At 30.3% G+C, this 27,626-nt stretch overlaps 2 protein-coding genes across 2 annotated transcripts; one reads left to right on the plus strand and one right to left on the minus strand.

Moving 5' to 3' along the window:
- The first annotated feature begins 11,019 nt into the window (after positions 1-11,019).
- LOC123898463 (protein ROS1A-like) lies at positions 11,020-18,769 on the plus strand. The gene is made up of 18 exons (XM_045949427.1): positions 11,020-11,660; positions 12,638-13,522; positions 13,831-13,921; positions 13,998-14,760; positions 14,860-14,939; positions 15,055-15,139; positions 15,226-15,317; positions 15,398-15,466; positions 15,557-15,593; positions 15,674-15,756; positions 16,062-16,490; positions 16,817-16,853; positions 16,929-16,986; positions 17,301-17,389; positions 17,491-17,556; positions 17,637-17,751; positions 18,248-18,286; positions 18,372-18,769. The coding sequence occupies exons 1-18, from the start codon at positions 11,525-11,527 to the stop codon at positions 18,497-18,499; spliced, it is 3,282 nt and encodes a 1,093-aa protein (XP_045805383.1). The 5' UTR covers positions 11,020-11,524; the 3' UTR covers positions 18,500-18,769.
- A 2,223-nt stretch (positions 18,770-20,992) lies between these two features.
- Positions 20,993-22,358, minus strand: LOC123898274 (putative phytosulfokines 6). The gene is made up of 3 exons (XM_045949189.1): positions 22,187-22,358; positions 22,020-22,093; positions 20,993-21,302 (listed from the first exon to the last, which is right to left on the minus strand). The coding sequence occupies exons 1-3, from the start codon at positions 22,281-22,283 to the stop codon at positions 21,195-21,197; spliced, it is 279 nt and encodes a 92-aa protein (XP_045805145.1). The 5' UTR covers positions 22,284-22,358; the 3' UTR covers positions 20,993-21,194.
- Between the last annotated feature and the right edge of the window lie 5,268 nt (positions 22,359-27,626).

A 27,626-nucleotide genomic window follows, 5' to 3' on the forward strand; every position in this document is an offset into this window, starting at 1 on the left:
TTCTCGAGTTTAACTTAATGATCGAAGTTAGGCTGTTTTATGATGTTAACTCGGATATTATGAGTTTGTTTACGGATTATTTAATGGTTTGGGTTTTTACTACCGGGAGCATTGTTTTAAAAATTAAGTAGCAAACCAACACTATTTTTTTTTTCATTATGTACGAAACTACCACCGTTTTGTATTGATTTAATTTTTGCCTTAAGAAATCGATATCCTGAAACACGATTTCTCATTAGTTGAATGTGCTACTTGCAAGACTGTTGTAGAGATTAGGAAGGATATTGCATGAGAAGAACAAAGTATTATTTTATTTTTTGACTAAAAGAACAAAGTATAATTGTTGACATTGATTTTAATTTTGAGTTATGAATGGAAAATATTTTGTTTGAGACCAAATATATTGTGCTCATTTATGGAAAATGATATAGGTCATGCACACTTTTTTTGAGAAAATAGGTGATGCACACTTATTTTGACAGATTATGCACCTAATAAGATGCACCTTAAATCCTTAATGTTGAGATATTATGGACATAATTGAAGACATAAATTTTCACAATTTGTGACCACTGCACATGTTGAGAACAAGTTTTTTTTTTTTTTTTTTGACGTGTTGAGAACAACTTATGTACATAAATGTTGACAAATCTATGCACAGAATTTTAGCTCATTATTTGGACAAAATTTTGACATAAATGTAGCACATTATTTGGACAGAATTTTTACATAATTTTATGCCGATAAAATAAGCTACATCCTACATGTGTCTAACTTATGTCAAAAAAAATAGAAGTGTCTTATGTTATGGTCAATTTGTCAATAAAATATTTTTGTTGCTATTAAAAAAATCAAGGATATTATTGGTATTATGAAAAGTCCACACAAAAATTCATGTATCATCTTTATATATAGTATAGAATAGATATATAGTATAGATATAGATTTAGCACATCAAAGTACTAAAATTGTACCAATCAAAACAAGCATTCGTTAATTGATCCAGTAGTGATTGATGCTGAAATTAGTAGAGATGATCGCGGTTCGATTCACTGTAACTGCGATCGAGATGAGACTGAAATGACTTGATACATAACTAATCCCCAAATCAAATTATATGGTCCAGATAGCCAAATATTGGTGGTGAAAATAAAAATATCTTAGTGCTACATTTTTAACCAAAACAAGCATATTACGTGCTTCATTAAGTACAATATTACATAATCACTTTAGCTTCCTTGATTTTCTTAAACATTTTTCAATGGATGGATCATTCAGCTCGAGTTAAATCACCATCTCCATCTTCATGTTCAACTTCATAATTTGAAAATGTCATGATTAATTTGAGTTTTTTTTTTTGTTAGAGAATGAATTGTCTTTTCAAAAATTTGTGAGAGACCAAAATGAGTCTTCACTCAAAAAAAAAATTAAGTATTTTTTTAGTTAGTCATGAAACACCATCAATTTTGAGTTAATTAACTACAACCACATCCAAAAATCACCTTTTTGTGTTTTAATTAAGATAGTCAGAACCAAACCAGTCATTGAACCAATATACTTATCGGAGTATATCGGTTCAAGGTTCAACTAGTAAGATTGGGGCGGGGGTTCAACTAGGCCAGACCATTTTAAATTAAACTTATATTTTTAAATCATATAAAAAAATACTAATAAACAAAAAATTTAGAGTTTCGTCATATCACATTACATTCTCGTCACACAAAAATGTACATCAACCCTAATGGGAAGATTATATAGTGCAAACTAGAACATTGACCCGTGCGCACGGGTCAAATTAGCTGTAAGATGTAATGATAAAATAAAATATGATAATTGCAATAATGAAAGGTATATGAAAAAAGTTGAGTAATATTAAACGATAGTTCAACAATAAATTTGAATAAATATTTATACAAAGGAAATTATGATATATTACAGAAGACCAACATCTTCATGTGATAAATTGAATTTCTTCAACCTTGAGCACTTGAACATAATCAATATTTTTCTTCTTTTCATATATTTGTCTTCATCAAAATAACTTCAATCTAGAAGTTTGTCCTCACACAACAAACATTAACGACCATCAAACAACCCGAGACTCACACTACCATTAAAGCACCGCCATTAACAAATAACTTTACATTGTTATATTTTAATGGCGGTGCTTTAATGGGTAATTGGCAAATTGAATATTTTAATTAAATAAATAAATAACCAGTATATGCTAGATAGGAACCCATTTCATAATTAAAAAAAAAAAAATGAGACTCACTTATTCATCTCAAAAAGTGATTTTTTAGCCACTAAATTACCTAAAAAAAATTGAGGATAGATTAATTTAAAAAATTTGTTGGATATATACTCCATAGGCAAAGTGGTTACAAAAATTAATTTAAAAGTTTTAAAATTGCTTCAAAATAATCGAACCAAATAATATAAGAAAAAGAAAGGGTTAGACATTGGATGAATTTGGATCTGTCCAACCAATATTTTAGGGTACCAAAGTGTTTACCAGAAAATAAATATGCCTTTTATTTTTTATTTATTTTTGGTCTAATAACTAGCTAGCTTTTAAAGTGATAAATGGAATTTTCAAAAGTTTAAACTCTGACACTGCATATATATATATATATATATATATATATATATATATATATATATATATATATATATATATATGGGGCTGCTGACCCAGTTGGGTCTAAGTTAGCAAGGTGCACCTTTTCAGTTGGACAAAAATATCCATTTTTTAAATTTTTGAAAGAATAGAGCAACAGGGGCATTTCTGTAATTTACCCAACAGTACACGCGCCCCCACCTTCTTTTCCCACCCCCCAGGACACGTGGCAGCGTGTGATTGCACAAAATCCGCGCGCGTGCATCACACGCGCCGACAGGCGCGCGTGGCTGCAGCCCACACGCGGAGAGAGAAACTTTTTAAAAAAGAAAGGCCACGTGTCAGCATATGATTGGCTGCGTTAATTTTTTTTTCATTTAATACTTTAAACTCAATTATTTCATTGTAAATTAATTTTTTATTTTTTTATTTTTATACCAAAATTCATTTTTTTTTTGTCTACAAATAGAGACTTGGTTCGTTTGATTTGGACACAGAAAAAAAAAACCCAATTTTTCACTACCTAAATCTCATTTTTCACTACCTTACATCAACTCACTTAAACCATTCTACTAGGAAAATGGTTTCAGAGTACAAATCTCTGAAACCATTCTACATGCTAAATGGTTTCAGAAGCAAATAACTAATAATCAACTTACTGAAACCATTCTACCAGCAAAATGGTTTCAGATTACAACTCTCTGAAACCATTGTACCAGATAAATGGTTTCAGAAGCAAAAACAATTAATAAATTACTCACTGAAACCATTCTACCAGTAAAATGGTTTCAGAATACAACTATGTGCAACCATTCTACAAGCTAAATGGTTTCAGAAGCAAATGACTAATAATCAACTTACTGAAACCATTCTACCAGCAAAATGGTTTCAGATTACAACTCTCTGAAACCATTGTACTAGATAAATGGTTTCAGAAGCAAACACAATTAATAAATTACTCACTGAAATCATTCTACCAGTAAAATGGTTTCAGAATACAACTATGTGCAACCATTCTACAAGCTAAATGGTTTCAGAAGCAAATGACTAATAATCAACTTACTGAAACCATTCTACCAGCAAAATGGTTTCAGATTACAACTCTCTGAAACCATTGTACCAGATAAATGGTTTCAGAAGCAAACACAATTAATAAATTACTCATTGAAACCATTCTACCAGTAAAATGGTTTCAGAATACAACTATGTGCAATCATTCTACAAGCTAAATGGTTTCAGACGCAAATGACTAATAATCAACTTACTGAAACCATTCTACCAGCAAAATGGTTTCAGATTACAACTCTCTGAAACCATTGTACCAGATAAATGGTTTCAGAAGCAAACACAATTAATAAAATTATTCATTGAAACCATTCTACCAGTAAAATGGTTTCAGAATACAATTATGTGCAACCATTCTACCAGTAAAATGGTTTCAGAAGCAAACATTAGTTTTTAATTACCGTTTTATCTCATTTAATTAACTAAAAGTAGTTTCAGGTCTCCAAAAATTTCATAAAATACACCAAAAGTTCCAGAATATTATCTACTATTTTCCTGGTATAATGGTTTCAGTGAGTTGGTTGAGTGGTGCGTGTTAAATTACAACACACAAGTAACGTATTTAGTAGACAAAAAATGAGATTAAGGTAGTGAAAAATTGCATTTTTTTTTTCGGTGTCCAAATCAAACGAACCAAGTCTCTATTTGTAGACAAAAAAAAATTATGAATTTTGGTATAAAAATAAAAAAATAAAAAATTAATTTACAACGAAATAATTGAGTTCAAAGTATTAAATGAACAAAAATCACGCCCAGCCAACCATTGTGTGACACGTGTCCTACTTTTAAAAAGCAAATTTTTCTCTCTCCATGTTGTAATCCAGTGTGGCGCAGGCGCTGGAATCTGATGGATCAGGATGATCTGGGCTGTCTGATTGATCAGACAGTCTTGATGAGATCAGATCTTGGCTGTCTGATGGAAATCAACGGTCTGTAACCATGGTCCTTCGGTACGCGCGCGACACTGGATCCACGTCTATTAATGGGTATTTTGGGAAAAGAATGTGGGGGCGCGTGTATATGGTTGGTAAAATTACAGAAATGCCCCTGTTGCTCTATTCTTTCAAAAATTAAAAGAATGGGTATTTTGGTCCAATTGAAAAGGTGCACCTTGCTAACTTAGACCTAACTAAGGTCTAAGTTAGAAAACCCCTATATATATATAGAGTCAGGATCCGTTGACACCAACTAGTTTGACACCAAATGTTACACCTCTCAATAACGTTTTAACCGATATAAATTTTATAAAATCCACCGTTGGATTGAAAGTTTACATCATATAGATCATTTGTGTAAAATTTCAGACAAATCCAAAATCATTTGATATGCTATTGAGACACATAAAGATTAACGGCATTTAAAAAAATACAAAAACCGTTAATTTTGATGTATCTCAATAACATATCAAATGATTTTGGATTTATTTGAAATTTTACACAAATGATCTATATGATGTAAACTTTCAATCCAACGGTGGATTTTGTAAAATTTATATCGGTTAAAACGTTATTGAGAGGTGTAACATTTGGTGTCAAACTAGTTGGTGTCAACGGATCCTGACTCATATATATATATATATATATATATATATATATATATATATATATATATATATAAAATGCAATGTCCTTAATATGCCTTTTATTTTACAAACCACTAAAGTTATTTAACAAATTTAAAATATTTTCTCTTTTTAATATCGATTGTCACCTTTTTAAAACAATATCGATAAAGTCAAAGGATAATTTTTTTGAAAGCAAGTCAAAGGACAATTATCTCGTTAAAAATACTAAAATTTCAAAACATTGATAAGTAGCTTATTAAAATAATAAAATATTATTGTAGTTTATTAATAGGTCAAAGTCATTTTTTGACCATATTATATAAACAAATTATTAAAAAAAAAGAATAAATTATTTTTCAAGTGATGAGAAATTTAGGTCCTTTACGCAAATAGTCATAATAATAAGTTTGATTATTAGCTCATTTTTTGACAGGAAGTTTGATTATTATTAGCTCATAAGTATTGAGAAAATTTATTTTTTTAATTTGTGATGGCCGGTAAATTGGTCAGTTTTTAAATTTTGTGGCCATTTTTTTCACTTTGTGGTAGCCACTAAATGTTCGTTTTTTGTAGTGATTTTGTGTGTCCTATACATTCATTTATCGATGAAAATTAGTAACCTCGAAATAAAAAGAATAAAAATCATTAACATGCATCATAAAAGAAAGTATTAAAATATTTGTTAGTGTGTCCCCGTAAGCTTAGCTCAATTGGTAGGGACATCGTATTATGGGCTTGTTTGTTTCAGATTTTTCTCCAAAAAAAAATCAATTTTTTTATCTTACTTGGGTTTGTTTCAAAATTTTTCAAAAATGATTTTAGTAAAAAAATCATTTTTTTCATCAAAATGAGAATCTATTTTCAATAGTTTTTATCAAAATCCATTTTTTGATCACTCATCATCCCCCATCATTGTTTTTTTTTAAATCTCAAACAAACAAGCTCTATATGTGCAGGAGCCCATGTTCGAACCCGGGACACTCCATTTATTCACCTTTAAGGTGGATTTTCTAATCACTAGGCTACTTGACAAAAAAAATTGTTAGTTTTTAACGATAACTACCATATTTTCAAAAGGTTGTTAGTATATTTTCTTTTCTTTTCTTTGGTCAAATGTTTACTATATTTTCAATTAACATATATATATTATAAAAGAAAGTATTAAAAATACTAGTGTTTTTAACGGTTACTACCATATTTGTTTTTAACGGTAACTACCATATTTTGAATAGATTGTTTACTATATTTTCAATCCATATGTGGTAAGGATAACAATTTCATATCACTATATATAAAGTTTGTTTATCATACCAAGAGTGCCACTAAAATTATTCAATATGGAGTACTACGATTGTGAACACGAACGGTGGCTTCCGGGTGCTCCTCCAAAGGCTCCTCTCACGACCCAACGACACACTGTAAATGCTGCTGGTGGTGGCACTCCAATGATAAATGGTAAAAATAATTATAATCTAACTACTTTTTGTGAATATTTTTTATGCTTGTAAATTTTTTATTCACATTTAGTTCTTGAAAAATAAATTTATCAAACACTGTTCATCAGCTAATGTGACGAAGTGTGACAATGGTATATGCATAAAATGGATCTGAATTTTATCCGGTCCATTGTTTCCTCATCATTTCAGCCGTTCATTCATATTTTTTTTTTCTCTTTAAAATTGTTTCTTTTAATAATTAATTTATCAGTCGTAGGATCAAAAGCAGAAGGGATGGCTGAATAGAAGGGGCAACAGAGGATCCCAATTTTGCAGAAAATGACTAGTTATTGTTATGGTGTTTGAATCCAAGTTGATAATACCGCAAATCGATTAAAAAAATGAAAACGGCATAAAATCAGTTATTGTTGGATGTATTGATTTTTCAAAACCAAGTCAGATCCAATAAGATCCGATTTTAATGCAGTTTTTAGTTTTTTCTTTTCTTTTTGATTTGCGATTTTATTTTAGATCGGTTTGAATTTGGGCATCCTTAACAATAATCAACCATTTTCTGCACATAATTCTTCATAAACTCAAATTTAACTTGGATATATCTCCATAAAAAATATACTTATGTCAAAATCTGTTACATTAACCAAACCACATACATATATTTTAATTTTGGCTTAAATGCATTTTTGACCCCCCTATTTTTAAAAAAATGAAGTTTTGGTCCCCCTATTTTAAAAACCAACTTTTTAGTCCCCCAATTTTAACTTTTTATGAGTTTTGATCCCCCATCCAATTTTAAGGCTAATTTTGTTGATGTGGCATTGCCATTTATGCATATCACCGTCCACGTGGACAAATTTAATATCCATGTCATTATTTATTTTTAATTCAATAAAACTTATTTTATAAAATATATTAATTATTAAAATTATAGTATTTTTTAAAAAGAAATCAATCAAAAAATAATTCAAAAACATCATAAATCACACCAAACAATCCATAGCCCCCATTATCATCATCCACTTATTCAGTTATCCTACTCTTCTTACCAACCCAAAAAACAAAATAATCACGTTTCATCATCATCATCATCATCGTAAACTCATTAAAATAAAAAATCCCAAAATTCACAACCTCTAATTTATTAAACCTAAGAAAAAACAAACAATCACAACATGGACATGGTCCTCTTTGATTCAAATCAAACTATTGCATATTGAAAGCAAATTTTGTGTTTCAAGAACCTCCAACTTTCATCATCATCCAACTTTATATAAAACAATCTAGAATTCAACTTCAAACTTAAAACAATTTATGGGTTTTCATTCAAATTCATCCAAAGTCATAGATAGTTTAAAGAGAATGAGTAATTTCTATTGAATCACAAAATCATCTCTAATTTCTTTTCGTTTTTAAAAATTCAGAAACTGTTGAGTTTGAACGGAAACTATAGGATTGGTGAAATCCATAAGGAATGATTCTCTCTGATGGTGAATAAAATTCTAGTAGTTGAAGGTTTGATAATTAGAGTTTCAAATTTCATATTTTATAAGATTTAACAATTATTATTTCAGTTGAATATATAATTCTAATAATTAAAATATTTTATAAATAAATTTTATTGAATTTAAAAATATATAATAATAACATGGATATTAAATTTGTCCACATGAATGTTGCCACATCATTAGTTACAAGGCCACATCAACAAAATTAACCCCAAAATGGGATGGGGGATCAAAACTAAAAAAAAATGAAAATAGGGGGACTAAAAAACTTGTTTTTAAAATAGGGGGACCAAAATTTTATTTTTTTGAAAACAGTGGGACCAAAAGTGCATTTAAGCCTTTAATTTTTTATTGAAATGATATATTACATTAATCTATGGTATTCATTGATTTTTAATTATTTTTAATACTAGTTTTTGACGCAATTATTTTTAATACTAGTTATTATTTTAATTTAACCTATTTCTTTTTATACCATTTCATCTCTAAAAAATTAAAGATTAAAATTTTTGAAAAGTAAAATTTAATTGAAAAACTAACAAACAAGTTTGTGTACAATTTTTCTTTTCAATTTTTTTTTTTTGGTAGAAATTTTTCTTTTCAATTTTATTCTTGATTAAACCATTTCATATTTTCTATGGTTGAGCTAAGAGTTAAAGAATGGAGGTTCAGGGTTAGTCCTGCAAGAAAAATAAAATTAATATAACAATTAACATACTAATAATTTGTCATTAAAAAATAAATAAAAAAAAAATTGTCATTAAAAAACATTTCATACATGATTTTTTCAATATTATCTAATCAAACAATAGTTTTTTTTCGAACATAACCTATGACAACATGAGTTTATACCAAAATTTTGTATAACATTTTTTCTTTCCGATTTCCTCTTTATTTTTAATTTTATCCTCTTACCCAATCAAATAAGATTTTTTTTTAATAATCACGTAAAATTCTATAATTTAATTCATTTTTTTATCCAATTTTCTTTTTGGGGTCAAGAAAAGTAAATAAGTGGAGTGTCCGGAGTTCGAACTCCGATTCCTACACATATAATGTAATGTTCCTAACAACTGAGTTAGTTAAGCTCACATAAACTAATTTATCTTTATATTAGTCTCTTATAAATTAAAGGTTATTGTGACGTAAACTATAATTTTATTTTTAGTTTTAACAGGAGGTACCTCCGTAGAGCCAAGTCGGACACTGCCTGCCACCATCGTCATTGGTTAGTAATACATATTATATATTCATTTTATTTATATTATTATTATTATTATTATTATTATTATTATTATTATTTACTATGAATTAAAATTTATAATAATAAAATTAAACCATGCATATTAATACTATTTATTTTTAAAGTGAATAAATGAAATATTTAGAGTTGAAACTCCAATTCCTATATATAAAATATAATGTTATTATCAATTGAACAATATTTCTCAATTGAACAATATTTATAAGGACCACAACCCAATTGTTATTTTATACAAAGAGTCTCAGATTGAATGTAAACATTTTTTTTTTAATTTTACATCCAACGTTTTGAGTCTAATTACCGTAACACTTAAAAGAAAAATATAAAGCCACTAGGTTTGGTCTAGTAGTGAGGGGTTTGAATATTACATTATAGGTCCTGGGTTCGATCCTCATTCATTGTAAACAAAAAAAATAATATAAAAACGCACTTAACCAAAAAAAATATATAAAAACACAAATTATTAACCACTTAAAATATATTTTTTTGGTGAAATACTTGGTTGGTAAAAAATTGGAAGAAAAGTTGTCAAGATTTCATATATATATTTTTTCGTAAAAAAAAAAGATTTCATATATATTTTATTTTATTTGGTAAGGATTTCATATATATTTTATAATATATAGGATAATATGACATTTATAATAAGACATTTATTTATTTTTTTAACAAATAAGAAATTCTTGTCATATATAGAAGATATTTATATTTGGAAAATATAGATTGATAAAAATTACAAACCATTGGATGAATCTTGTTTTTATTGATTAATAATAATTCTCTCTCTCCTATATATTGTTTTCCGCCGCTTGATTTCCGTATGCTTGCATATATCTCGTAAATATGCACCACTCTTTATATTTTGATTATTACTATATTTTTGTGTCAAAAAAAATTATTACTATATTTTTAACTAAATCTCCATTTGCTTAAAAAAAAAAACAACTTAATCTCCATTGAATTAAGGTTTTTTTTATTTGATGTGTTTTTTTTGACGCATTAGAATTTTATTTGTTAAATATTGATTTAATGATTACATATTTTTTATTATTTTTAATGATTATATTTGATTTGATTTAGTAAACTTTTTTTTTACCAAATGTAAAATTTAAATTTGAATAGCCATCCAATTATAAATTTTTTTTTACGCAACCATCCAATTATTTGATTAGTTTTTTTTTTTTTACTAACAAGTAACAACTACTCCCATTAATTGCATTACACCACATTTTCAGGTTAATTCTCATCGAAGTTTTAACACATTTAAAAATTAATCCCATTTTTTTTAATACAAGAGAGCTTAAACCTGAAAAAAAAAAAACTACCGTATAATAAGTCGCATATTCAAAAGACCGATAAAGTCTGATTTTTTTGGTTAAAGTCTTTTTTTTACCGTATAACTGATGGTCGAACTCATAACCTCTGATATACTACTCAAATATCTTTTCACTGGACCAACCTAGTGACTCTACTCAAATATCTCTTCACTCGACCAAATCTAAGTAGCATTTTCCTAATATAAAATTAAAGAATGCACACAAAAATTAACTTCTCGCCTACCCGTAAACCTTCGAACACACCCCTAAACTCTGCTATATAAAAAGTGCACACCCATGCAACCTTTTGGTAAAACCACAAATTCACAAAACCAATCACCATGGGTTCAATTCTCAGGAGATATATATGCATATGAAAGAATAAAAAAACATTTATACCATTAAAAAGAAACAACAAAAAAAACCTAGATACACTCTGCGCCACCATCGGTGATTCTCTTAACAAAATAGAGATTTTCCATACTTCCAAATCCGATTTTTTTTCCCTCGGATAGATTTTTTTTATTTTTTTTTAGCGTAAACCAGGTATCTTCTGCGCGCAACTTTTCATCGTCGTAAAATTTTTTTTCTCAAACTTATCAACCATGAATCCTACTTCACACTCCGATAATATCTCAACAATATTTACACATCTCTTAACTTCCTTCTCCACTTTTCACTCACACTTCCTATTACCTACTCTTTTCGCCGTCATTGTTACCTAATAATTACAACGATGATTTCACCTTCAACGCCAATGGCGATTCCTTTCAATGATTCCAGTCCCGTTTCAGAAAACGATGATACTATGAGTTGCTGCAACGAGGACTTGTCCAACCATGCAGACCAGGTGTTCGACGTTTTGCATCAATGTAAGTTTTATGCCTTAACTGTGTAAGATATGATTTTCTTCTATGCGTGAATTTTAAGAAAAGGAAGCCAGAGCAAGCAAAACTGTAAAAACGATTGTTGTTATAAACTTATAATTAAATACTCCCTCCCCTCCACAAGTCCCAGCTCAATTGAAAGAAAAAAAATGTCAATTATTAGGCCGATGTTATGATCAGGGTTGGAACCTGACAAAAGAAATACTCCCTCTAGTCCCATCATAACCAACTTGGTAGTTGTCTCTGAAAGACAGACACCGGCAGGTCGACACCGATAGTAATTTGAAAAAATAACATAGTTTAATTTAATCAATCATAAATGTCGGCGTGTGTGACACCGACTTGTCTGACACGCCTAATCTAATTGTAAAAAAAATTATCATAACTGTTTTCTTTTTCCTTCTTTTCTTCCTTGTTTTATTTGGAATTGTGTTTGCTGGTTGCGGTATTAAACTCCTGATTTGGGATTAAAAAGCACTAAAAAGTTACGTTTTAAAGTTTAAACACTTTTTTTTAGTACCTAAGTTTAAACAGTTTACTAGTTTGTTTCTTAACCACTAGTTCACGATCCTGTGACCCCTTCCTGATCCTACCTATGATCTCGACTCTGACTAGTTACATTTAGTTCCTAGTTTGAACCTTAGAGTGGTTAGAATAAGTATACCTCAACTCACCAAAAGTTTCCTAGTTGGATAGATAAAATAACATGCATTCAAACACAAAACATATTCTGTTTATATGTTAGTAGCCTCAACTCTAAATATTTACAAATAAATCATCGAGAAGTGAGAACTAATCAAGACTAACCATGACTTAACACTAGTCTATAGTTGATATAGGAACAATATTAAATGATTTTAATATATGCTAAATTGTAAACTATTGTTTTTGGAATTTGCTTGCACTATTGTTTTTGGAATGTGCTTGCTATTTAATGTTCTAGCCTTTTTATGATTATACAGGTGAAGATGTTGAATTATGTCCACCATCATTTTCTAAGAAAAGGAACAATAGCCAAAAGGATGTTAATGATGAGCTTCAAAAACCAGTTAAAAGGACGAAATATCGGCCTAAAGTGGTGTCTCAAGTTGCCAAAAGAACAAAGAAATCCCAGCCTGAAAGCAACAACACTCCAAAACCGGCAACTCCGAAGCAAAGGAAAACTTACGTCAGAAGAAAGACTCCCAAGTGTCAGCGACCATTATTTGTTGACGAAGATTCCATTTCTTTTTCATTTTTGGAAAATTTCAACAATTCAAAGGTTGATCAGCATGAAATTGAGAATTCAACAATAACCAATGAATCTGCCATCGGATACAATTCACTGCAAAGTTACCAGAAGATGACTTCATTGTCATGTTTAACTCTAATTGAGAGCAGAAGAGTTGGGGTAAATTTTCCAATAACGTGTAAGCGGAAAAGAGTTAGAAGGCAAAAAATACAATTGGTAAAACTCTTGACTCCTTTTGCAAAGGGGAAGAGGTCAACAACTTTTATCAGGAAGAGAAAATGTTGGACACATTTCTGTGTAGACGGAATGTCTAAAACTAGTAGAAAAATGAAATCTCTTATCAAGAGAATTGTTTCTTTGAAGAAACAAAAACGTCCAAAGCCCAATAAGCTAGTTGCCCGCAAAAAATCGGGAGAATTAGTTCTGTATAATAAAAAATCTAGAGTTGACGTAATACTTGATGAAGAGACGTTAAGAGTATCAAATTTGCTTCTTGCTGAAAGAGGACACCATGAGCCCAATCAAAGTGATGAACAGAAGCGGTATTGGAAGGAGACAAGAGATTTCTATCAGGAAAGGTTTAATATGTTCTTATATCGAATGCGTTACATCCAAGGTATATTTTCTTCTAGTCAATTTCATATTCTATTAATATTATCTACAATTTTAAAAATAAAAAATGTCTGATAATGTTGTCGATTTCATATTCTATTATTACCATTGAGAATTTTAAAAATAAAAAATGTAAGATAATGTTTTTAATCTTACAATTGATGATGACTTAGTTTCCATAAGTTGAATTAGACGAATTTAATGAAGTGCAAAATTTTATAGCCTAATATTTGTAAAATGCTTGCACCAATTGTCAATTTGTTGTTGATTTTTTAAAAGTTGTGATTATAATTAGATTCATAAACTTTGTAGGTGACAGACGATTCACACCGTGGAAAGGTTCTGTTTTGGATTCTGTAGTTGGAGTTTTCTTAACTCAAAATGTGTCTGACCATTTGTCAAGGTAAAGTTAAATAGATAATTAATTAACCCAATTTTTCTTTGGCGTTGAATATTAATATTCGCTCTTATTTATGTAGCAATGCATTTATGTCACTTGCTGTGAAGTACCCTCTTAAATCAGTTAGCTGTGAACAAAGCAACAACCTATTTCTTTCAGCTCCTAAATTTGATACTGAAATAAATGATAGAGAAGTTGAAGAATCGGAAGCTCAGGAAGCCATTGAATCTTCTAAAGTTGACAGCGAAACTGAAAATAATTCATGTCCCATGGAGAGGAGAAACTCAGACTATTCCGAAGTTAGCTGTGAACGAAGCAACAATGAAGAAATTGAAACTCAGAAAGCCAACAAATCTTCCAAAGTTGATGAGAGAAACTCGGACTCTTCTGAAGTTAGCTGTGAACGAAGCAACATCGAAGATACTGAAACTCAGAGAGCCAAGTCTTCCAAAGTTGATGGCATGGAGAGAAACTCAGACTCTTCTGAAGTTAGCTGTGAACGAAGCAACATTGACGATACTGAAACTCAGAAAGCCAACAAATCTTCCAAAGCTGATGGCATGGAGAGAAACTCAGATTCTCTTGGCATGAATTTTGGTATGAAACAAACTCCTGATACAAAAAAAAGTAAGAAAGAAGAGAGAGAAGAGGAAAATAGGATCCTATTGGAAAAGAAGAGACAAAATTGGGCTGAACTAAGAAAAAAGAACACGAAAAGTCATCGACACCGTGATCATGAGGATTCCATTGATTACGAAGCAGTAAGAACTGCAAAACTTGTTGACGTTGCTGCAGCTATTAAAATTCGTGGGCAACACACCATTATTGGAGGCAAAATAAAGGTACAGAAATGTTTAGTTTGTTGTTAATAACACATAACGTTTGACATGTTATCATTGAGGTAATTATAATTAGTACATTATATATTTGTACTTTTGTAGGCTATGTTGAACAAGATAAGGGACTCAGATGGAAGGATGGATTTAGAATGGCTAAGAAATATTGAACCAAAGGAAGTAAAGTAAGTCTAAACATCTATGTCCCTTTGCAAATTTTCTTTTTTCTTTTTGTTATAAATTGTCTTTATTAGGCATCAACATGAGTTTTTTTAATCAAACAAATTGTTCATGTTATAGGGAATTTCTTTTGGACATATATGGATTGGGATTGAAAAGTGTGGAATGTATAAGGCTTTTAGCTCTTAATCATGTTGCTTTTCCGGTAAGAATATAAGAAGACACTGAGTGGAGTTATTTTTGTTAGATGTGCATGTTTCTTACTTATAAAAGATTTGTCAATTTTGAAAGGTGGATGTAAATGTTGCAAGAATTGTTGTACGTTTGGGATGGGTTCCGCTGCAACCATTGCCAGGATATATTCAAATACATAATTTAGAGATGTAAGTCTCTCAAACAGTTTATTATTATTACTATTGTATATATCACTTTTCATTAATTACAATATTTTGTTTTGAAACAGTTTTCCAGATTCAAACAAAATTCAACAATTTCTTTGGCCAAGACTATGCACGCTTGATCATGAGACATTGTAATTATCGAGCAATTTTTTTTTTTTTTTATCTATTTGAGCTTTGTATTAGGTTAATATATCTGACACATATGATATTGCCTTGTATAGGTATGAATTGCATTATCAGTTGATAACCTTTGGAAAGGTACATATTAAAGTTATTCAGAATCATATATTTTTACCTTTTCATTAAGAAAATCAAAATCATCTTAAGACATTCTGTAGGTTTTTTGTACAAAGAGAAATCCGAATTGCAATGCTTGTCCAATGAGTGACGTGTGTGAACATTATAAAAGTTCTCTTGCAAGGTATGTGTTGCATTTATTTATTAAATTTGGAGAATACGTTTTGGCTTGACAATTCATGTACGTTTTCTAGGAAAGTTTGGTGGAAAGTTTGGTGTAGAATGTAGATGTAGATTATTTGTTTTGGTGAATAAATTGTACACTATTCTAAACCTACCACAAAAAACTTTTGAGACAATCGTAAGCACCAACCTTGTCTCTAAAAGCACCGCACCAACCTTGTCTCTAATATGTAAATATATTTTTAATCTGTTGTAATCTATTAATCTTATTAGACTATGCAATATAAAAATGTAATATATATGCAGGACAAAACTTGCCTTACCACCCAATCCAAACTCAGATCAAACAATTGTAGCGACAGAAACGGATCATGCCAATGCATACTCTGATTTGCTAAGCAATTCTAAATCAACATTCATTACTGAGGACCGTAAAGAATGTGAGCCTATAGTTGAGATGCCTGCATCACCAGAACCAGAAGACATTGATTTAGATTCAGAGCTTGATGAAGAGATTTACTATGGTCATACTAACGAAGATAAAGACATTGAGGATATTATGACAGTCAACCTCAGCAGTCAAGAATCATCATTCTTGTCAAAGATACTTGATAATTCTTTTGAAGAGTTTGATTATGGCATGAATACATCATCAACTATGGTATTAAGTCAAGCTGCCGCAATTCCTTCACAAAAAATGAAAAATGTTAGCCGCCTGAAAACTGAGCGCTTAGTGTAAGTTTCTCACTTTCTTATAGTCTGATGCTAGATCTCTTAATATTCTTAAATTATTTGTAGCTGTTTTATCTCTATTTAATTAATATGTTGTTACCATGCATTTCTTAATCGTATGCTATGCTTGTGAATAACTCTGCAAACTTGTTATCTTATAACTTTATATCAGATGTCGGAGAACAATTGTTGAAATTTAAATTATAGTTTTGTTTAATTATTGCATTTTTTTAACAGCATATAGATATTTTAAATTTAAAGAAATTACTTAAACTTATTTCTTTAGATGCTAAACCTTACACGTTTTTTTCTTTCGTTTTTCTGTTCAGTTATGTCCTCCCAGATAAGCACCCTCTCCTAGCAAAGGTAGGTACCAAAACAATCACCAAGTAAGCTTTTATAAACACATGAAAGTTATATTTATTCATGTTTTTTTTACAGTGCGCTCCACGAGAACCAAATGATCGTTCCCCTTATCTCCTGATTGTATGGTTACCAGGTACTCCATTCGTTCTTTTTATATCCCCTTTCCCACTTACATTTTGTGTATGCTTGTTACTAAATTGTCCGTTGTATAGGAAGTACTGTATTCAATATTAACTTTTCATCTTTCAAGACAAATCAGTAGGATTAATTATAGTTATGATTGGAAACAAATAATAAATTTATCTAGTAGTTTAAAAAATGACTTATATTTAGTGACATTTAGTATTTTCTTTCTAAAAGGTGTTTATAATTAGTGAGTATATAGTACACACAGTAGGAGTATTACTAAAAATAAAGTATTAACTACTTTTTTGTATTCTTAAAAAGCTGAATTAGGAAGCTCGGATGAAACAAGCAAGACCGGCTTGCAGGAGGAAGAGAATATTCAAAGTCAAACAGTTCCTGGAACACTGCTGGTGAGTTACACTCTGAAACTGCTACTGAGTTTTGAACACCGTTTTTTACAAATGAAAGAGTTACTAGCTTTTGTTACTAGCTTTAATAATCTATGAAACAGATACCATGCCGAACTGCAATGAGAGCGCGTTTTCCCTTGAATGGAACATACTTTCAAACCAATGAGGTGAAATAATTAAAACTACTATCGCATGTTTGGCTCATAAAGTACATAATCTCTTGAAAAATAATTTTTTTTTATTGTAGGTTTTTGCTGACTATGCTTCAATGAAACAACCAATCAATGTTCCTCGAAATTGGATATGGAATCTAGAAAGACGGATAACATATTTTGGCACTAGCTTTTCATCAATAACGAGAGGTAAATAAACATGATACACTCTTGACCAAAAAAAATGATACACTTTGATTCTAGTAAATAAACATTTGATTCTAGTAAATAAACATGAATACACAATTTTCAAAAGAATATTTTAGCATTTATCTCCTTAACATGTTCCCTTAGGGCACACGTTAACATTTTCCTTTAAAGTATAGCAAGGAAATGAATGAATTTTGTTGTTTTTTATGGAATTATTTGTCTTGACTCTAGTACAATTATTTTATTTCACGTATTTTTCTCTCTGCAATAAATCGTTTAAGATACTTTTGACAAAACAAGAATCAATGTCGCTTGAACTTTGAAAGTAACAAATAGTAATTAAAATTTTCTACAAAACTGTTACTTAAAAAGAAACGTTGTGAATATTTTTACTTTATTTATCAAATAGTAATAATATCTATATTAAAAAGAAACTTTGAATGTTTTGACTTTACTTAAATAGTTATAATAACTATTCTATCAAATATCAATGCAGGTTTATCAATGGAACAAATTAAGAATTTGTGTTGGGAAGGTAAGAAAACAATATCAATTGCTTATGTATAAATTCCTACTTGATGATAAGAACACAATATGTGATGTCCATTTATATTTTATAGGGTTCATTTGTGTGAGAGCCATTGATACTATAACTGGAGCTCCAAGGCCTATATCATCTATATTGCATCGCAACACAACAACCAAAGTCGGAAAGGGAAATAAAAATGTGTTGCCAAATGAGTCATAAGCAATTCATGGATTATGTTTTCTTGATGCTTCATTCATTCATGTTTGCCAAAGCATCTGGTGCTTTGGTTTTGAATGAACCCCGTTTAAAAATTTGACCGTTGTCAAGGATAGTTTGTATGCTTTGATTGTTCTCTTTTCGAAATTCGAAATTCGAATTAAGTTGCTTGTAGCTTTGCTAAGGTTTGTGATTTGAGTCAACATCTTTTGGAATACCATTTATAAGAACAAAGCTCATGAGATTAGAATTGGGCATTGAATGCTAGGATAACCATTGGATTCTTTAAGTATTTAAGATAAAATGTTGGCATAGAATTGTGAGACACAAGTAACCCACATGACTGATTCTGCTGGTGAAAACTTCAGAACTTGGAGTGTGCTCCTTGCAACACTTTGGAATGCTTGGATAAACATTGGATTCTTTAAGTAGTTAAGAGAAAATATTGGCATAGAATTCTGAGACACAAGTAACTAACATGAGTTGTTTGGTGGTGAAGAATGAGCAAAATTTGAATCCTTCCCAATGCCACTTTATGTGTTGGATCACTTTATACAGAACAAAATTTTGACTTCAAATGGCTCTTCCGTCAATAGACGGTGAAATTGGTATCTCTTAGCTTAGTTGATCATTGGCAGGATACCGAGTCTTAAAAAAAATTTGCGTGGCACAAGTGAACTTTTAGCCCCTGACAATAGTAAAAGTGAGTGTAGGCAAACAATGAAGTTTTCTTCAACTGTACTTGGAGAACAACGAATCTGAATTATCTCCTATGTGTTCTGTAGAAAAAAATGCAAGAGGGAATTCGTTTCCCAGAACAACTGTGGTATGGTTTTAAAAGTTTTTTGGAAGTGAGACTAACCATATTCGTTTTGTTATTTTGTAATCACTTTTTTCAATGAAAGTAGCTCACAAATACAAGACTAAGTGATAAAATATAGGTTCTATAAGAATCACGAAAAATGCTAAACATTGCATTCTCAATAAATAATCTCGTGACCTACATATAAATTTGGATTGCGCGTGGTACGGGTTGGTTCGATTTTGAGCATAAAAGTTATCCAAACTGTGAGACAAAAATGAATGCGCTTTGGTTCGGTTAGTTTTTAAAAAGTTATTCAAACCAAACCAATACGGTTATGGTTGGTTCGGTTGTGCGGTTTATCACAGTATAAAAAATATGACAATATTACCAACTTCTTACAAAATAAACATACGAAAATTGAATTTATTTTATTGTTTACATGATATAATATGCATATAAAAAAAACATATACATAAGAACTTATTTTTAATACCAACAATATAGTTCTGGATAACGTGAAATGATATATATGTAATATGTTATACAACCTATTGTTTTGTTGACTCAATTTGGGTTGGGCTTGCTAAGTTGGACTAGGTAATATGTTGATTACTATTGGATTTGCCTTTGAATTGGATGTTGAAAAGCATGAAAACAATGATGCATAAAACAAATTTTGGTGTCAAGGGCGCATGAGGCGCTAGAAACAGGATTGTGAGGCGCAGGAATGGGGGCAGGCTCTGCCCTCTGCGCATGATGTGCCAGAAGCTGCACCCCATGCGCCATTTGCAGTATATATATATGTAGTCAAGTTGTTGTGTAGCGACAAGGAAGAGAGAGAAAGTGCATTTTGCAAGGTTTCTTCACCAACATCAATCTAGGGTCAAAAGGGGATTCTTTTGGGGTATACTCTAGGGTTGGGATAATCCTTATAACACCGGGAAACACTTATTGATTGAATCTCTTGGTGACGGGGAGAGATTCGGGAAAATGGTAGAATTTAGGAAAACTCTATTCTTACAACTCTTTGTATTGAATCTTTGTAATCAAGTTTAATCATTGATAGTGGAACAGAGAGCTCTCTCCCCCAGACTAGGTCATTATTGGAACGAACTGGGTAAACAAATTATTTGCGTCTTTTATCGCTTTCGGTAATTTTAGCTTTTGTGATTATTGCTCATTCATTTTGATTTGGTTGCTTCAATTCATTTGTCCCCCACACTAAGTATTATTGGTCTGGTTTTCAGTTCGAATTCACAACAATTACTACTAGGTGATAGAGTTAAGTTAAGTATTGCGGTTTAGTTTGGTTTTCTGAAATGAAAACTTCAAACCGCGGTTTAGAAGAAAAATGATCCGTGCGATTTTTACTAAATGCGATTTTTTGCGATTTTCGGTTTTGATTGGTTCGGTTTGTAGTTTTACTTTTAGATTGGTTTGGATACGATCACCCCTAATATAAATAGAAGCTTAGCCAACAAGGTAAACACTCAAGTTCTTGAGAACCTGAATTAAGTTCTTCCGTGGAAATGCTAAGTTTTTGAATGACAAGGCTCTTTCGATTGATTGTCAACACTCAACAACAAGATTCAATATGAATTTTGAGTAACCGTAAGGTGAAGAAGTAGGGAATCTCGGATTCAAATGTGACATATTTCGATTATCAATTGAGTTATGTTTACGGAGACTTATTATCACGTATATATTATATTATATAGTCATCAATTTAGTTTCTGTTACATATATGTTTATAGAAGTTGCATTACATTAAACTGAGATGATATGTGTTATAGTGAAAATAAATACAATGAGAAATTTCCTAGGTTTATATTATCTAAAGTTAAATTAAGAAGATAATATTACACTCTTTGAATTATAAAAAGATTTATGATTTCAAGGCTTATGATGTTGGGTGTAGATGTAATCTAGGTGAGCTTCTAAAGTCATTCTTCTCTGCATGCATTCTTCATCTTCAATATTGCAGTTCTCCATTTCCATCAGCTGTGAGATTTCATAACAAACATAATAAGGTATATAGCTACTTTTATGAACAAATGGAGAAGGAGAAAATTATTATTCCATCCACAACAAAATATATGCAAAATTGGGCACTTCTTGTAACAAGATATAAGTAAAAATTGATTATATTTATCATATTTAAATAGCATACCATTTGTCAAAAAGAAAAACAAAAGCAAATACCAAAAATGTCCTTCATAGTTAATCACCATTTTTATAGTATGCAATCAAATGTTGGGTGAAGAGTAATTTACTATGATGCATAGATAGACTCTGACACGGACACCATTTTGAGTTGTCCGACACATGTCAGACGAATGTCATATGTATGTCAGACACCGTAACACGTCTAATCTCAAAGGTGTCCATGTTTTATAGATAATTTAGATAATAAAGCTGAATTTAGAAATGAGATCAACAAGAACGTGTGATTAATTTTACTTATACTTTGTTACGAATGAAGTACTAATTAAAGGGACACGGATGGCCTAAGAGCATGTGTTCGAATCCAACTCTAGAAATGTAAAATGACCATTTTACAACCATTTTTTAGAGGATTTGAACTTTGTCCTTTGAGGTTTTAAGTTGAAATTCTTAGAAATGAAGTGACACCTAATTTACTAATAAGGTATAACATAACTTAATTCACTCAAAAGTAGGAAAAAACAAGCATTGAATATGAAACAAAATTGTGTCTACCTTCAAAGAATCACTTCCTTCCACCTCCAAAACAAAGTCCTCCCTTGAGACTTCATCAAATTTTGTGTTTGGCTCTGAACAAATCAATCAATTACTATTATATATATAAAAGACATAAAAAGAAAATTAAAAATAAGAGTTAATTTAATTATATTGCATGCGCTTACCTTGTTCACTAGTAAGTGTCCTAGCAAAAAGTAATGAAGAGGAAAGTAAAAAGAAAAGGAAAAATACTTGAGCTCCAAAGATAAAACTTAGCCTCATGTTTACTTCAATGATAGAGTGAAAATGGGTTTTGGGACTATGGATTTTAGAAGAGATAGTTTTGTGTTGGTACCAACATGAAGATGGATATATATGTATATATATATATATATATATATATATATATATATATATATATACATACATGCAAACAAAATATGGTCACTGTTAGTCACATGGGATTTCTAAAGAAAGGTAGGTTCATTTACCATACCTCATAACTTTGGTCCACTCACCATTTTCATGTGAAATTTTAAATTTTTGCATCTTTTTTCTTTTTTAATGGTTAATTTTAACGATAGGAAAATTTACACACATTAAATTCAGAGAAGGAAAAAAATTACAAGTTGGAATTTGCACCCACCATTCAAATGTTATTAAATTTTTTTATCATTTGAGATATACTTAAGAGACTTTGTATAGTATTTTCTATCTTTTTAACGCCAAATATATTATTATAAATATTTAGTTCTTTGCGCAAGACGAACAAAAACTTGTAAAAGAGCTACAAAACAAAATGTCATTTATATAAGATCGTAAAAAATTATATCTAAAACGGACAATATTTCAAAAGATGGTACAACGAATTTGAAGATAAAAAAAAATCAAAGAAACAATATTAAGATTCTTTTATATTTTGTCCAAATTATGACTGTACTAATTGGTTTCTTACAGTTACAATGACACTACTACTACTTTCCATGGTGATGGTGGTGTGAGGAGACCCGACCAGAAGATTATTTGTATTTGATCGTATACATGTGAAATTGCTTTGGTCATTGTCGGCAATAGTAGTGGAATGGTCCAAGCAAGCACAGTCTCAAATGCATTCCCAACATCAATCAATGAATGTTTACAAGTTGTTGACAGCAGTAATAAGTCAACCCTTACTTAGGACGTACACACTCACAGCTGTTCTCCAATTTCCATCCTTATGTTTTACTTTTACTACTACTTTTACCACTACTTTTACCGTTGCTTTATTAAAATTTTCTTATAACATGTGCCTACATACTTGTATTGTTTTGGGCATGCCTTATGCCTACACTTAGAGAGAAGAAAATAGGGAATCATTAGTGGTTTATGAAACTGATGATTGAGAGCTTTATGGATTAGATCTAAGGTTGAGAAAACATTACAAACACTTGCGAGTGAGATTCATTGTTTATCTTTGTTCTTGAGAGATTGGGTAAAAATAAGTAGAGATTAGGGCTTCTTTATTGAAGCTAATTTCATGTAACTTATTTGAGATTTCTTTGTAAAAATTGATTATAGTGAATGGAGAGCTGCTCTCTCCTCTAGACGGGTATTTTTTGGGTACATTCTTGATGTTCTTCATTCTCACTTTACTTGTTTTGCTTGAGGTTTTGTGCTTGTGTTTTTGCTTGTTTGGTTTAAATTGTTTGGCTTGCTAGGTTGTTGATTACTATTGGATTCTTTGCTCCACTCTTTTATAATTATTGTTTCCTGAAGAGGTTCAAATTCACAACATATATTAATTAAGTCATAATTTTAATCGTAACAATAAAGATGTCCATTAATTTATAGGAGTACTTCCAAACAACGTTTATCGTCGATACAATTTTAGATATTGGTCTATAGTAGATCAGTTGTAGAAAATAACTTATTAAAAGTTTCTATCTATATTGGGTTGGGCAACTATTAATTGTTCTCATGTATATTTTTAAATTTGTGTGAAGTTATAAAGTAGGATATTAGTATAAACCATTTTCTTTGGTGCAAGTGCAATCCATTTTCCATTTTCTTATCTAAACGTACTGGCGTATGATATCATAGTTCACAACTCATATATGAGCCAAATCTATTTGATTATTTAATTAGAACTCTAATTTACCATGTGAGGTGCAAGTTCATTTTGTGATACTTGGCAAGTTTATGAACCTTCAATATATTTTTATCTATATAATGCTGATAGTGCTTCATCATGATAACTATGTGCATATGGAATATGGACATAGATTCGATTTATCACTACTTATTAAGTGCTATGTTTTGTATATTGAAAATGGTGAAGCTGATTGTTACACCACTTTGGAATTTAGAGTTTATGATTTGTCTTTTTTTACATGTAATTAATATATATCTAGCTAGATTGAAGCTAGGATTATGCTTCTCTTTTGGAAGATTTGAATCTAGCTACTCTTGCTCTATAAACATAAAGAATTCAAAAGGAAAAACCATTGTCGGATTTGGATTCAGCACTTGCGTATATTTTTTTTTTATAGGTAGAATAATTCTTCTAGGAATTGAGTTTATTACTCTAATTAAAGCAATAGATGACCACATGAAGTTGAAAGAGCTAACATTATTCTCTTTTAAGAAAAGAAAAGTGTTTTGGAGTCACTCATTTTAGAAATAGCCTAGTCATAGTCATAGTCATAGTAAAAACAATTCAATGTCTTCTTGTTAACTTGAGAGACTAGTCTCATAGCGGTGCCTAAGTAGTAGGCGTCTATTGAGAATTATAGATCTTAACTATGCTGAATTAGCAAAAATGAGAAGGATAAATTTGCTACCCGTGTATTCAACCCGATCATGAAAATGATGTATTTTTTGAGAATTTGCTACTCTTATTTAGTTTATTAAGTGTTATGATTAAGGATAAATTTTTATTTGAAATTAAATGAGTGTGTTTTATTCAATTTAAGTGTTAGAAATGTGTCACAATTGTGTTAAATTCATAAATTGTATTATAGGTTTTTTTAGAAGTTTTTAAAACATGTTTTTCTTTTTTAAAAAAAAATATTTTTAATTTTATGAACAACTCGCGAACCCAACCCAATATGTTAATAACCGGGTTGATTCGATTCGTATTTGATAGTAAAAGTGTGGGTTTGATGATGAACCAACTCAATGAGTATTGAACGGGTTGAGTAACGGATTAGGCCAAACCCGCCCCAACCCAACCCGCGTACACCCCTAACAAAAATCTTCTATGTTGCAACTAATCAGCTACAATTTTAGCATAGGCCTAACATATTTTATGAAAGGTTTAATTTATCTCTCTCTCAAACACATCTCAAAATTTCAATTTTATCACTTCTGAATTATAAAATTCAGACGGAATTTATCTGAATTTTACAATCTGAATGCATCATGTATATTCACATTTTTTTTTGGTACAAATCACATTCACAATTGTTATTCAACAATGATAATCATATATTTATAAAATTTCTGAAAATTATAATATTAATAGGTTTACTAAAAAGTAAATTAAATTCGCAATAAGAAATTAGTTTTGATGGGAAAAAAAGATAAAAAATTCTCAGTGACTAATATATAGTAAGCAGTAAAAACTTTCTTTCCTTCTCGTTTTGTAGTGCTTCAACTCACTTTTCTTCCTTCTTGCCATCTTTCCATAGATCAAAACGCACTGGTTGTATAATCCAACGGGGAGAGAGAGAGAGAGAGAGAATGAAGAGAGGAGGAAGATTTTGGTGGCTGTTATGTGCCATAAATCCAAAGCTTTTTTGGTGTGATTTAAGAGTTATGTGTGACAATTGGATCCGTTTCCTTTCATTGATGTATAATTATTTTGGATAGATATATATATTGTGAATTTGATAAAAAAAAAAAAGTTGTTATTTTGTGCTAATAAAATAACAAATTCGGTTACCACTCAAAAGAGCTTAAGAAGGGGATTGGGAGAGAGATCCAATCGCATTAGTTCCGAAGCACTCCTTTTCCATTCATAGAGAGAGCCAATCGTCAAAAATCAAAGTCAATATGGAAAGAAGCGATAGTAATTCTCCTTAATTCTTCTCTTCTAGTTCTTGATTCATATTTCTTTATGATTCTTATTTTGTATCTTGTTCTTATTGATTCTTGATTATTGTTTGTTTTCTTAGTACTTTATTTCAATACCTACTATGTTCTTGTAAAAAAAAAAAGTTCTCTTGCAAGGTATGTGTTGCATTTATTTATTAAATTTTAAGAGTACGTTTTCGCTTGATGCTTAAGGGAAATAAATAAATAGCTTTGACAATTCATGTAAGTTTTCTAGAAAAGTTTTGTGTAGAATGTAGATCTAGATTTATTTGTTTTGGTGCATAAATTGTACACTATTCTATACCACAAAAAACTTTTGAGACAATCGTAAGCACCAACCTTATCTCTAAAAGCACCACCCTGTTGATTGTAATATGTAAATATTTTTTTAATCTGTGGTAATCTTATTACACTATGGTTATAGCCTTAAGATTGACTTTGGTATAATTAGACTATGCAATATAAAAATGTAATATATATGCAAAATCAAACCATTGTAGCGACAGAAACGGATCATGCCAATGCATCTCTGATTTGCTAAGCAACTCTAAATCAACATTTATTACCGAAGATCGTAAAGAATGTGAGTCTATAGTTGAGATGCCTGCATCACCAGAGCCTGAAGACATTGATTTAGATTCATAGCTTGATGAAGAGACTTACTATGGTCATACAAATGAAGATGAAGACATTGGGGATATTATGACAGTCAACCTCAGCAGTGAAGAATCATCATTCTTGCCAGAGAAATTACTTAAACTTATATCTTTATATGCTAAGCCTTACACATTTCTTTCTTTCATTTTTCTGTGCCTTATGCTTTTTTCTGTTCAGTTATGTCCTCCCAGATAATCACCATCTCCTTGCAAACGTAGGTACCAAAACAATCACAAAGTAAGCTTTTATACATAAATGAAAGTTAATTATATTTATTCATGTTTTTAATATTTTACAGTATGCTCCACGAGAACCAGATGATCGTTTCCCCTTATCTCCTGGTTGTATATTACCCGGTACTCCATTAGTTCTTTTTATATACTTTCTCACTTTTCATATACATTAAGAAAAGCTGATAATACATGATAATATAATTAATGTCTACATTTTGTGTATGCTTATTACTAAATTGTTCTTTGTATATAGATGTGTTCAGTATCAACTTTTTATCTTTCAAGACAAATCAATAAGATTAGTTATACCAGTTATGATTGGAAACAAATAATAAATTTAGTAATTTGTAAAAATGACTTATATTTAGTGTCATTTATTTTCTTTGTAAAAGGTGTTTATAATTAGTGAGTATATCGTACATACAATAAGAGTATTACTAAAAAGAAAGTATTAAGCACAAATACCTACTTTTTTGTATTCTTAAAAAACTGAATTAGAAAGCTAGGATAAAACAAGCAAAAATAGGAAGGGAAAAAGAACTTGGAACACAATGCTCAATTATAAAGTGTAAAAATGAATTTTAGATGATATAATATGGAGCAAAAGCGAAAGAAAAATGGTGAGCTCTAGTTTACCCCTTTATAATTTAGGGGTATTTGC

The sequence above is a fragment of the Trifolium pratense genome, linkage group LG7 (assembly GCF_020283565.1).
Source record: "Trifolium pratense cultivar HEN17-A07 linkage group LG7, ARS_RC_1.1, whole genome shotgun sequence".
Taxonomy (NCBI): domain Eukaryota; kingdom Viridiplantae; phylum Streptophyta; class Magnoliopsida; order Fabales; family Fabaceae; genus Trifolium; species Trifolium pratense.

Coding starts and splice junctions, on each gene's coding strand:
- LOC123898274 (XM_045949189.1), bottom strand. CDS start 22,283: ATGAGGCTAAGTTTTATCTTTGGAGCTCAAGTATTTTTCCTTTTCTTT. Junction 22,094..22,186: donor GACACTTACTAGTGAACAAG/GTAAGCGCATGC, acceptor TGATTTGTTCAG/AGCCAAACACAAAATTTGAT. Junction 21,303..22,019: donor AAGGAAGTGATTCTTTGAAG/GTAGACACAATT, acceptor GAAATCTCACAG/CTGATGGAAATGGAGAACTG.
- LOC123898463 (XM_045949427.1), top strand. CDS start 11,525: ATGATTTCACCTTCAACGCCAATGGCGATTCCTTTCAATGATTCCAGT. Junction 14,761..14,859: donor TTATTGGAGGCAAAATAAAG/GTACAGAAATGT, acceptor GTACTTTTGTAG/GCTATGTTGAACAAGATAAG. Junction 17,557..17,636: donor CATACTTTCAAACCAATGAG/GTGAAATAATTA, acceptor TTTTTATTGTAG/GTTTTTGCTGACTATGCTTC.